Source organism: Lagenorhynchus albirostris, chromosome 20 (assembly GCF_949774975.1).
Source record: "Lagenorhynchus albirostris chromosome 20, mLagAlb1.1, whole genome shotgun sequence".
NCBI lineage: Eukaryota > Metazoa > Chordata > Mammalia > Artiodactyla > Delphinidae > Lagenorhynchus > Lagenorhynchus albirostris.
This window is the reverse complement of record NC_083114.1, coordinates 58,359,591-58,371,628: the sequence shown is the minus strand read 5'-3', so window position 1 is coordinate 58,371,628 and position 12,038 is coordinate 58,359,591. Positions and strand designations below refer to the sequence as shown.

At 49.8% G+C, this 12,038-nt stretch overlaps 1 protein-coding gene across 5 annotated transcripts; it reads left to right on the top strand.

The window, feature by feature from the left end:
* The first annotated feature begins 2,624 nt into the window (after positions 1-2,624).
* Positions 2,625-10,798, top strand: AMZ2 (archaelysin family metallopeptidase 2). 5 transcript variants are annotated; one of them, XM_060133096.1, is made up of 9 exons: positions 2,625-2,696; positions 3,154-3,242; positions 3,533-3,622; positions 4,164-4,446; positions 4,760-4,933; positions 5,035-5,163; positions 7,662-7,825; positions 9,142-9,318; positions 10,190-10,537. In XM_060133096.1, the coding sequence occupies exons 4-9, from the start codon at positions 4,164-4,166 to the stop codon at positions 10,226-10,228; spliced, it is 966 nt and encodes a 321-aa protein (XP_059989079.1). In that variant the 5' UTR covers positions 2,625-2,696; positions 3,154-3,242; positions 3,533-3,622; the 3' UTR covers positions 10,229-10,537. The 5 variants fall into 5 exon arrangements, with proteins under 5 accessions (XP_059989079.1, XP_059989076.1, XP_059989080.1 ...); XM_060133093.1 differs by lacking the exon at positions 10,190-10,537 and adding an exon at positions 10,544-10,798 and having other exon boundaries at positions 2,627-2,696; XM_060133094.1 differs by lacking the exon at positions 10,190-10,537 and adding an exon at positions 10,544-10,798 and having other exon boundaries at positions 2,670-2,718.
* The last annotated feature ends 1,240 nt before the right edge of the window (positions 10,799-12,038 follow it).

Here is a 12,038-nt window from a genome sequence, read left to right as displayed (position 1 = left end):
TCACCCGTGGAGGAATGTTTAGTATATTCCTGAACACAATGCTAACTTGAAAAAATACCTATTTTGTGCTTGCCCATAGTAAAAATAGAGCTGAACTCTATAGGTCATTGGTCACTGATGTAGTACGGGTTTATACCTGTGTGCTCAGCTGATCGCAAGATCGGGGTGCGCGTGTACTGTGCTCATGGGTCCCATTCATATAAGGCTGAACTTCACGAACGGCACCCTCCTCCCCCCCACCCGCCAGTATCGACAGGACTCCTCTCTCAGGGGACCTTGAGCTCAGGTGTCACCTTTTGGTGACAAAAATGGCATCACAGACCGAGAATTTTTTTTTTTTTTTTTGCGGTACGCGGGCCTCTCACTGCTGTGGCCTCTCCCGTTGCGGAGCACAGGCTTCGGACGCACAGGCTCAGCGGCCGTGGCTCACGGGCCCAGCCGCTCCGCAGCATGTGGGATCTTCCCGCACCGGGGCACGAACCCGTGTCCCCTGCTTCGGCAGGCGGACTCTCAACCACTGCGCCACCAGGGAAGCCCACAATTCTTTTTTTTTAAAGAATCAATTTTATTTAATTTTGGTTGTGTTGGTTCTTCGTTGCTGCGCACGGGCTTTCTCTAGTTGCGGTGAGCAGGGTCTACTCTTCATTGCAATGCGTGGGCTTCTCATTGCGGTGGCTTCTCTTGTTGTGGAGCATGGGCTCTAGGCGTGTGGGCTTCAGTAGTTGTGGCACGTGGGCTCAGTAGTTGTGGCGCACAGGCTGTTGCTCTCCGGCATGTGGGATCTTCCCGGACCAGGGCTCGAACCCGTGTCCCCTGCATTAGAAGGTGGATTCTTAACCACTGCGCCACCAGGGAAGTCCCAAGCTTGCAATTCTTTCAAAATATAGTTGACCCTTGAACAACATGGGCCATTAGAAGCACCGACCCCTTGCAGTCAGAAAATCTGCATATAACTTTTCAGTCACCCCTCTGTATCCTCAGCTTCACATCCATGGATTCAACCAACCGAGGATCTTGTAGCACTGCCGTTATGTATTTAGTGAAAAAAGGCTGTGCAGAGGTGGATCTCTGCAGTTCAAACCCCTGTTGTTCAAGGGTCAACTGTAAACAGTTTTGTCACTTGATCGATAAGAAAAAAGTATTGGAATGGTTTTCATTTTATTTTGAGTAAAGTTGAACCCTTTTATGTTAATGGATCATTCAAAGTACCCGTTCTTTGTTCGTTTTCATGTCATGATGTCCATCTCCTTAAAGTCATTTAAAAATCCTTCATCTGCCATATACTTGGCATTTCTTTACCCCGTTCTGCAGTCTTCTAATCTTGTTACAAATTTTCTTTTTTTTAATTTTCTTTTTTATTATTATTTTTAAAATTTATTTATTTATTTTTGGCTGTGTTGGGTCTTCGTGTCTGTGCGAGGGCTTTCTCTAGTTGCGGCAAGTGGGGGCCACTCTTCATCACGGTGCGCGGGCGTCTCACTATCGCAGCCTCTCTCGTTGCGGAGCATAGGCTCCAGACGCGCCGGCTCAGTAGCTGTGGCTCATGGGCCTAGTTGCTCCGCGGCATGTGGGATCTTCCCAGACCAGGGCTTGAACCCGTGTCCCCTGCATTGGCAGGCAGATTCTCAACCACTGCACCACCAGGGAAGCCCACAAATTTTCTTTTTGGACAACTTGGATGATTCTAAACATGAGAACCTCTTCCAGAGGTTGCTTTGCAGCAGTAGGACAGGGGCTTAGAATGAAAAACAGGACTTAGGAGTATCTTTGAGTTAACGCTGGGAGGGCAGGAGTCATGTCTGGGGCTGGCTCAGGGGGAGCTGGGCATCCCTTTTGGTGAGGTCGTGAATAAGGGTTTGAGGAAACAGGATTACAAAGGGCCAGGTGTTCCCCAGGTTCCTTCCTAGGAAGCCGTCAGGACAGAGGGGCTGGTGAGCGCGGTGCGAACTTGGGGAAGAATGACGGGAGCTGGACAGAAAGGAGCGAGTGGGAGGCGGGGGCTTGTTCAGAGGCCGCCAGTGGGCGCATACCCGCGCCGGGCCGTGAGTCCACCTGCGGCCGCCGCGGACTCGCTTCCGCGCCGGTGGACTCTGTCACGCCGAGGGCTCTGCTCACACCCACGGCCAGCCGAGCACATGCACGAGCAGCTGACCCCGCGGCGCGGGCGCGGCCGGGGAGCGGCGCCCCGGAGAGCGGCGCCCCGGGAGGTCAGGGCGGAAAGGCCGAGCGCGGGGCTGATCTCAGCGCCTCGTGGCCCCTCGTGACCGCGCTTCGCCGAGAACCAGGGGCCACGGCGGCCACTAGGACTCGGGCCCCAAGCCCTCGAGACTGCCTCGCGCAGCCGGGCGGGGCGTGGAGCGCGGAGCGCGGAGCGCAGCGTGGGGCGCGTGGGCGGGGCGTAGTGCGCGGCGTGGGCGGGGCCGTGACAGGGCGTCAAGGGGCGTGGGCGGGGTGCGTGGGCGAGGCGTGGGGCGCGACGGCCAGACGTGGAGCGCGACGGCGGGGCGTGGAGCGCAGCGGGGGCGGGGCATGGTGCGCGGGGCCTTGACAGGGCGTCAGGGGCGGGGCACAACGGTGCGTGCCTGCTACGGTGGGGCGTGGCGTCGCGCGAAGAGGCGGGGCACGGCGTCGGGCACAGGGCACAGGGCACGGCGCAGGGCACGGGGCGGGCGGCGTCGACGCCAGGCGGGATGACGGTGATGGGGTGAGGGTGACGGGGTGAGGGTGGCGGGGCCGGGCTGGAGCCTCCGGGCTGGGGCCTCCTGGCCGGGCGGCCGGCTGGTAGAGGATAAGGACGGTCGCGGTCGGTGGGGAGGGAGGAAGATGTGGGAGGAGCAGCCGTGGCGGAAGCGGGGAGGACGGCGGGGGCGGGAGTATCTCGGGAGAGCCAGGTCAGGCTTCCTTGGGTGGAAAAGACGAAGCGACAGTACCCGGGGATCCCCCAGGCCGCCCCCTACCGGGCCGGCTCGCGCTGGCGCGGGGCAGAGCCCAAGGAGCGAGTTGCTATGGACACCCGGCCAGGGTGGCCGTCCGCTTCCGGTCCCGGCGCGCCGGCAGCTCTCGGGCCCCCATCCCCCGAAGTGACCCCCATCCCCCGAAGTGACCCCCACGTGGGAGGCCTCCTGACCTTTGACACCGCCTTTTTACCGTTAGGGTGAAGGCACCACGCGCTCCCGCCCAGGCCCAGACATGCCGGTCCTTGTGAGGCAGAAACTTGAGAGGGAGCCGTCCTCTCCCTGAAGGTGGGTAGAACGACAGGACGTTGTCCTGGGGGAGAAGTCGCATTTTGGCCCATTGTGGAGCAGTGAGGACGAGCCTCTGCTCATAGGAGAGCTTTGACAAGACAGAGCTTCGTTTGGGGGATTTCTTCCACACTCTGGAACGTCAGAGTTCAGATGTCCAGCCAGGACAGCCATTCGCTTAAACTTGCCCATCAATTGCCTGTCATTAAACTGGAGGAAATGTAGATAATTAGAAAATATGCTAGTTCCAGACAGTGACGTCCAGTTTCTTCCTTTCCTCCCTCACAAAGCCTCGCGGTGGAACAGCTGGCTGACCCGTTCAAAGGGAAGGATGAAATCTCTGCCCAGGCACGCGATGTGAATGGAAGAGGCGTGTCACTGTGAGTCTGGCTTTTAGTCACCTGGTGTCTTCCTCAGGGTGACACGACCCGGAGACGATGAACTTCAGTGGCTGAGATATATTATTAGCCTGCAGTTAAGTTACAGAAATGGCAAGATTTACATTAGTTCTCTTTCCATTCGGTCGTGAACATCTTTGGGTCACACTGGAAAGGATGAATATTTTTCATGTGGCCCTAATGAGTCAGTTCACAATATTATTACCTAAATGGCAGAAGGAAATGGGAAATCAGGTCACGACTTATGGTTACCACTAGTTTTTATAATAGGAGGAGGTTCCCTAAGAGATGGAGGAATGAATATCATGGTTGTCTTTTCACTCTTTCAGAGACCCTCCCCAAGAAATTGATTAGAAATGGGCAAAGCAAACAGTAATTTGGAGTGATCCCTCCAAGGCATTAGCAATCAATCAGTCATTCCGTGCCAGGGAGAAATAAAAGATGTCTGTGGAGGATGTACATAGATTAGAGTCACCAGTATGGGTGTGCATTTTATATTTGACTACTTGTGTCTTTCTGGTAGATGCAAACAGTACGGCACTCTGAGCGCACACTAAAGACAGCTCTCATCTCAAAGAACCCAGCGCTTGTGTCACAGTATGAGAAGTTAGATGCTGGGGAAAAGCGTCTGATGGACGAAGCCTTCCGGCCAGACAGTGATCTCTTTGGACCCATTACTTTGCATTCGCAGTCAGACTGGATAACCTCCCATCCTGAGGCTCCCCAAGACTTTGAAGAGTTTTTCAGTGATCCTTACAGAAAGACACCTTCTCCACAGAAGCACAGAATTTATATACAGTGCATTGGTATATATTGTATTTGTTTGGTTTTGCAATGGTGCTGTGGCCAGGGATAGTTTGGGGTGTCGATCTCATTTAAGCGGGCAGTTTTTATAATCATTTTTGACATTCATTCCCAAGGTGGAAGTTTTGTAGCCAAACTGCCTTAAAAGAGGATGTTTTGTTTCTTTCTAATTCGTATTCACCTCAGTGAACGATAAAGGTGTATTGAAAATTTACAGTTGGTTTGTGTCTAATCCCAAATTTCTAATTGTAGACTGAGGTAAAGGCTATTTTAATCATCTCATAGTCTGTCTTTAAATTTTCTTCCATGCTATAGGATTGCTAGGAAACACCAGAAGTATCAGTGAAGAATATGTGAAATGGCTCAAGGGCTACTGTGAAGCATTTTTCTATGGCTTGACAGTAAAACTCCTAGAACCAGTTCCTGTCTCTGCAACGAGGTGCTCCTTTAGAATCAATGATAACACGCAGAACCTACAGATTCATGCAGGTGAATTAAACAGCTTTACACTTTGAATTGAGCTATATGTGTGTGTGTGTGTGTGTGTGTGTGTATATATATATATCACACGCGTGTTTCTTTTTAAATAGGGCAGATCCTGAAGTTCTTAAAAAAGAAGAAACCTGAAGATGCTTTTTGTGTTGTGGGAATAACGATGATCGATCTTTACCCAAGAGACTCCTGGAATTTTGTCTTTGGACAGGCCTCTTTGACAGATGGTATTCCTTTTTGACATTGTTGCTACCTAAGACTGTATAGTATCTCTGGCGCGGCACCTGCCGTAAAGGGAAGGGTGCTGCTGATAGACCCCTTTGATCTGGGTTTCTCCACAGGTTGGCCATTCAGCGCCTGTGTGACCTGGAAGCTAATAATACCTATTTCACAGTGCCATTTTGAGATAATTTACATAAGAGTGCTGATCTGTAAAAAGTGTGTACATATGCCTGGCACATATATAGGCATTCAGCACAACAGGTGGTGAATGTAGGTAATTCCGTGGCAAGGTGACTTAAATAAGGATATTTGAGTTGTCATTAATGTCAGTGAAAATCTTGCTGATTGTTTTTCAGCTCTTCTAGTAGTCTTCTTGCACAGATGAGGCAGCTGTAGACTGATTTACGAGTGTGCTTCATATCCAGCGTCTCAGGACATTTTGTTATTTTATTTATGGTCAGTTTCAGTCTTTGACTTGAAGTAAAATAAACTTTGACTCATTGCGAGCCCTGCTTGATAACCCTGGGGGTGGGGAAGGACCCAGAAGCAGATCGTACTTTTGCCTATTTTGGTTTTCTTTTTGCCTTCTCCCCACCCTCTGCTTTTGCTTTTATTTTTCTCCCCTTTTCCCCCAGGATCTAAAACAGGTTTCAAGGGGAAAAGTCCAGTAAACTGAGGGGCATGATAGTGCATTAGCATTCTAGGTATGGGGAGCAAGTACCAGGGCCCGTACGAGTACAGAGATTATAGACTGGCTGTCACATCAGCCCCGGGGTTTGTTGGGGTGGGAGCTCTCGCTAACAAACGTTTCTTCCTATTAGAGACACACCTCTTCTCCCAGTTCATTGGGGTGGGGGCCTAGGGTACTGTGGGGCCTCCTCTTCCCACCCACACCTTCATCCTCTCCCACCCCTTCATCCTCACTCTCCATTTACATTCTTACAGCGCCAGCCCCCCCGCCCCCATGACCTCACTAACTAACCCACTCTCTCAGAGACCTGGGTCACTGCTGTCCCCCTGAGCTTTTGTACAAGCTTTCTATCAGAAATAAATTTGTATGAGCTAAATCTTTATTTCCCCTTTTATTATTAACCTGATAGAGATAGAACCATTAAAAAAATTTTAAACAATGTATTTATCTAGATATTGTTAACTAATCTATCTTATGCATTTGAGGAGGTCAGGAAGCACTCCCCCCAAATGTTTCTATTTCTTTTTTTTTTCTCAGTAAGTTTCTTAAATATTGTGTGATGTAAGAGAAGATGTAGTAGGAGAGCAGGGTTGATCTGCTGTGCAGTGAGACAGTATCCTACTACAAGTGACTTCATTCTCTCCAAGTTTATAAAGATTGGTATTTTAAAATTGAGAAATTTTTAATTACTAAAGGAAGTAATCTGTTGGTAGGATTATTAGAAGAAAAAAATGTTCTTGCTGAAGGTATTATAGTGAAATATACCCACACTTGTTTGGTCAGAGGAGGTCACTTGTGATGTGAGTAGGTTTAGTTTTTTCTTAATTTCCAGAATGCTCTCTTCCCCTAAATCTCAAATACCAAGGTGGAGTGAGGTGCAGTCTTCTTGAATCAAATTAGGTTGGACAAACTTACTACGAATTCACTTCCTTAACACAAATGTTCCTACTACTTCCGAAGAGCAGCTGAAAGAGGCATACGTGCAAGCAACACCGTAAACAAGTGGAATCGCAGAGCAGTCAGTCCCCTTTAGAACGAGTGGCGCGTCAGTCTGTTCTCTGTGCAGAGATGGTTGAAACTAGCCTAGATGTCACAGGAAGTCAGTTACAGGGGTTTGCTCTGCTCACCGGCACAGCTGCAGAGAGAGTTGTGCTGGGTTTATAGGGGGGAGGACAGGAGAGGTTCTTCTCTCTGAAGGCAGGGTCCAAACATGGTCACCAAGGCAGTGGGGCAGGGGCCGGATGTCTTCCTGTATAGCAGGGCACGAGGGCAGGACGGGACCCTCAGTGACATGCACGGCACCGAGACCTGTTTACCGGGATCTTCCAGAGTGAGGTCATGAGCCTGCGGTTCATTCACTCTGTCGCTCCTTTTGGAGTACTTTATTTGGGCTATTTAAGAAAATGACTTCTTTTTTTATTCTTATTTTGCCACTTGGCTTGTGGGATCTTAGTTCCCCAACTAGGAATTGAACCCGGGCCCAAGGCAGTGAAAGCGCAGAGTCCTAACCACTGTACCGCCAGGGAATTCCCCCCAAAATGACTTCTTTTGTGGGGAAAAAAACTTTGTGGAACTTAAAATTTCTCAAGAATTTGACGTCAAGATCATTAAGTTTTACAGAGCAGAGCAGGTTGGTTAGCAGAAGATTCTGATCGGGAAATCGGGGCAGAAGTCTCCTTTGTCCGGGCGAACCTTAGCCAAGCTTGCTGGGGCTGCGGGCACTCCCCAGCCAGGTGCCCAGGCGGGCTCTTTTTCAGTCTTTTCTTCAGGAATCTTCCTCTTACTCCGTCGTTGCTTGTCTTCTTTTCCTAGGTGTGGGGATATTCAGCTTTGCCAGGTACGGCAGTGATTTTTACAGCTCCCACTACGAAGGCAAACTGAAGAAGCTGCAGAAGAAGTCTTCAAGTGACTACTCGGTTTTTGATAATTATTACGTTCCTGAAGTGACTAGTGTTTTGCTGCTTCGGTCCTGTAAGGTGAGCTGTTCGGACGATCCACCAGGAGTGTTTTTTTAAGAGATCTTGATCCCCTGCCTTTGTATGTCGACAGTCCTTAAGGTAGTTTTATAAATGACTTTGTGTCATCTGTATACTTTTGGTGGATACTGCTTGACTGAAGTTAGCAATAAAACCAGAATGTAAATGGTACCTTCGTACTGAAATGTACAGTACCTGTGACGGTTTTTTGTCCTGTTAGTGACACGCGGCCTTGGCTGTACCCGTCTCCTGACCATTAGCTTAATTCCAGAATTCTGGGCAGGTAGGGACGCCGTGCTCGTCAAGTCGGGCTAACTCCCGGGGGCCTGCGGGACCCCTGCGCTCTAGCTCCTGGCGGGGAATGGGCCTTCCCCTTGGGCTCCGGGCTGTCTACTGCAGCTGCTGGTTCTGCTGCTGGTTCCTCGTGTCTCCCCCTGCCCTGCTCTGTGGAAAGCCTGTCTCCTCGTTTCCCCCTTTCTTCATAGCCAGACGGGCTTTTCTGCTTTCACCACTGCTGTGTGTCGGGGGTAGAGAATGACACCTGATGGAATGACGGGTTCAGAGTACAGCCGACCGTTAAGCGACATGGCTTTAAACTGCAAGGGTCCCCTTACGTGCGGTGTTCCTCACTGGTGCCATAGGTACTGCCCTACCGCAAGGGCCCGCGGAACTGCGGATGCAGAGGGCTGACTGTAAAGCCAGAGCAGGTTCTTGACTGCAGGGGGGTCGGTGCCCCACCCCCCCTCGTTCAAGGGTCAGCTGTACATTCCCTGCATTAATCTGCTTGTTAACATGCAGTTCAAGCTGCTCCCCTGCTACCTACCAGCTCGGCATCTCTGGGGGAAGGGCCTCAGAATCTACGTGTTAGCAAGCATCCCACTGGTCCAGAGCAGTGGTCTCAACCAGGGGTGGTTTTGCCACCCAGGGAATATTTGGCCGTGTCTGGAGACATTCTGGTTGTCACAGCGGGGGAGGAGATGCTACTGGCGTCTGGTGGGTGGAGGCCCGGGCTGCTCAACACCCTGCAGTGCACAAGACACCCCACCCCGACCCCGTCAAGGAATGATCCTGTCCAACATGTGAGTGGTGTCGAGGTGGAGAAACCCTGGGCAGGGGAGTACTGAAGCCCAGAGAGGAAGGCAGTAAGACATTCAGGGAAATGAGGGACTAAGTCTTGGGGCAGATTGAGGTTTTGGTGGTGATGGTAAGGGAGCTCATTCCTGTGAATTGGTTTCTTGGAAGAGCATGCAAAGAAGGGGGTGTACCTTGTTGCTGATGACCGTGCTGCTGTAAGCCTCCACGTGAATGTCTTGCAGACTTTAACCCATGAGATTGGACATATCTTTGGACTTCGGCACTGCCAGTGGCTCGCATGCCTGATGCAAGGCTCCAACCACTTGGAAGAAGCTGACCAGCGTCCCCTCGACCTTTGCCCCATCTGTTTACGCAAGTTGCAGAGTGCTGTCGGCTTCCACCTTAAAGACAGATACAAAGTAAGTGGGGGAAGCCATAAAGGGGGAAGTGGTTATTTAAGTAGCAAATTACCATTTTCTATTAGGCCCTTCTCTGGAGGTGATTTATCAGAGGAAATTAGTGCAAAGGTAAGCAGGAAGCTGTGGTTTTAAAAAAAGTGCAAAGAAATATCTTCCTTAAAAACTTTGACTTGCCTTACACTTAGAATTCAATGAGAAATGGTGGAAGAGGTTTCTGTGTCTCCCGTTCATTTAGGGCCAGAGAGCTTGACTTTGCAGAGCAGAATAAATATTGATAAGTGAGGGAAAGTTCATGTTTAAAAACTCTATGAAGGGACTTGCCTGGTAGTGCAGTGGTTAAGAATCCGCCTGCCAGTGCAGGGGACACGGGTTCCAGCCCCGGCCCGGGAAGATCCCACATGCCACGGAGCAGCTAAGCCTGTGCGCCACAACTACTGAGCCTGCGCTCTAGAGCCCGCGAGCCACAACTACTGAAGCCCGCGCACCTAGAGCCCATGCTCCACAACAAGGGAAGCCACCGTGATGAGAAGCCCATGCACCACAATGAAGAGTAGCCCCGCTCGCAGCAACTAGAGAAAGCCTGCGCACAGCAATGAAGACCCAACACAGCCAAAAATAAATAAATAATAATAAATTTACATTAAAACCCCCCCAAAACTATGAATATGTGGAAGCGATTTATCTTTCCACACATGGGACAAGGGTATGATATTCATTAGGAGGAAGGCATGATTTTAAGAAGGAGGGAAAGTATCTAATCTCGATGTGCAAGTGAATGTCTGTGTGTCCACAAACATAGCGACTGCAATCCCTGTCTACACGTGTGTCTTCACATATGTATATCTGGCATGCCTATGTGTACACTTAACAGGTGTATACGTATCCCCGTGAAATTGCAACCACGATATAATAATGCCTGTGGAACACCTAGCAAGTTGAGGAAAGAAAGTAATTATCCTCCCACCTTCAAAAAACTGTGAGGACTCTGTAATTCTTCTCTTCTGTGCATCCTCATGACTGTCCTGTGTGCTCACAGCTGGCGTGTTTCTGCTGCATGCCCTTTGACAAGCATGGTCTCACCTTCGTGACCATCTTTATCAAATGGAACAGCTCCGTGGGGTAGCATAAGTCACCGATGTTGATAACTTGATTTGGAAGCTAATGTTTTTCTCTTGCCTAAGTCTGTTTTGCTGGGATTTGTTAAAAGGTGAATCTGTTTTTCAAGGCGCTGGTGAGGTGGGTTGATGCTGAGTCCACTGACACACCTACAGTCACTCCAAAACATAGTCGTGAGGATCCTCTGAGTTTGCCAAAACCTGTGGAAGCCTTTAAAGAATGGAAAGAGTGGATAACAAAATGCCTTGCTGTTCTCCAGAAATAAGAACCTTCAAATAGGAGTAATTAAAATAAACACTTGCACATCATGCTTTCATTTGGGTGGAGTACTGTACTGTGTTGGAATAAACTGTTACACTGATTCTGCGCTGTGTCAAAGTAACAGTGGAATTTTTTTTCAAAGCACTGGAACTTGGAACTTCGAACTGGGGCTCATTTACAATGATAACAATTCGAAACGCTTTCTCTTCTGTCTTAGTAGCCTGGGGTGTGGCAGCAAGCACGACATTTCCATTCTTCAGATACGTTTATGTCTCCTGAGAGAGCCAGGGCCAGCCGTAACTAGTAACTAACAAGTCCTGTAAACATAGCTCTCCCTGTCCTGAGAAAGGGTTTCCAAGGAACATAATTTCCAAAGGATGATTTCTGGTTCAGTTTTTAGAAAGAGGTGCTCCCCGTCTGCTGACCGGGCCAAGTCACTTTCTCCATTCACACCCCTTCTGCTTTTCTGCAAACTTTTCCACCCTTGGGGGCTGCCTTACCTCTTTTTTTCCTTTGCTGATTGTTAGCTCATCCCTGAAAGAAGCAACAGCTCACTTCAGCTTTTAGCAGCTTAAAACATGTCCTCTTCTCAAGAGTATTTTCCAGTGAAAACGCCAGTGGCGCTTGCAGTGCGCCGTATGCTTGTGGGGACTGCAGTTCTCAGCTCTCAGAGAGCCCTTTGTGAAGGGTCTTGCGATGATTTGTTGTAGTTGTTGCGGAGTGCAAGCTTGTCCCGCTGGCCGGCACGGCAGGCCGGTAAGTCAAGAGGCGAGTTTTGGGGGCAAGGAATAGTGACCTTATTCAGAAAGCCAGCAGACCAAGAAGATGGTAGACTAGTGTCCCAAAGGAGTTAGAATTCAGGCTTTTATACTAAAAGGGGCGGGGCCGTGGTCGGTTGTTGCAGACTTCTTGGTGTCAGAATCCTTTGTTCTTGCAGCTGCCCCCTTAGGTCAGGTCACCATGTTCTGTGAACCTCCAACAAGATAAATGTTATTCTCTTCTGCAGCTTTTCCTCTGTATATGAATGGAAAAGTGTTACACCCTTCAAGGTCAGAGCCTTGAGAATGGGCTCTTCTGTATATTTCAGGCTCTAGGCAACATTCTTAAATTGTAGCAAAAGTGGCAGAACAGGAAGGTTAAAGTGAAAGACACAGATCCAGTATGGAGTCTGGTTGGTTCTTCCCTCTTACATACTGGTCCTTACGGTTGTGAGTGTTGCACTTTTTCTGTTGCATTGTTTCTTTGAGTGAGAGCGCCGGGTGGGGTTCCCCGTGGGTGTGCCAGGAATGCCCATGACGGCCTGTCCGGCTGGGAACATGGGCTGGATTCCCACCATGGGGAAC

Bases quoted from the DNA above. Each gene is read 5' to 3' on its own strand.
- AMZ2 (XM_060133093.1), top strand. From the start codon at position 4,164: ATGCAAACAGTACGGCACTCTGAGCGCACACTAAAGACAGCTCTCATC. The intron at 4,447-4,759 runs GTATATATTGTA...TCCATGCTATAG, and splicing joins AATTTATATACAGTGCATTG to GATTGCTAGGAAACACCAGA. The intron at 7,826-9,141 runs GTGAGCTGTTCG...AATGTCTTGCAG, and splicing joins TGCTGCTTCGGTCCTGTAAG to ACTTTAACCCATGAGATTGG.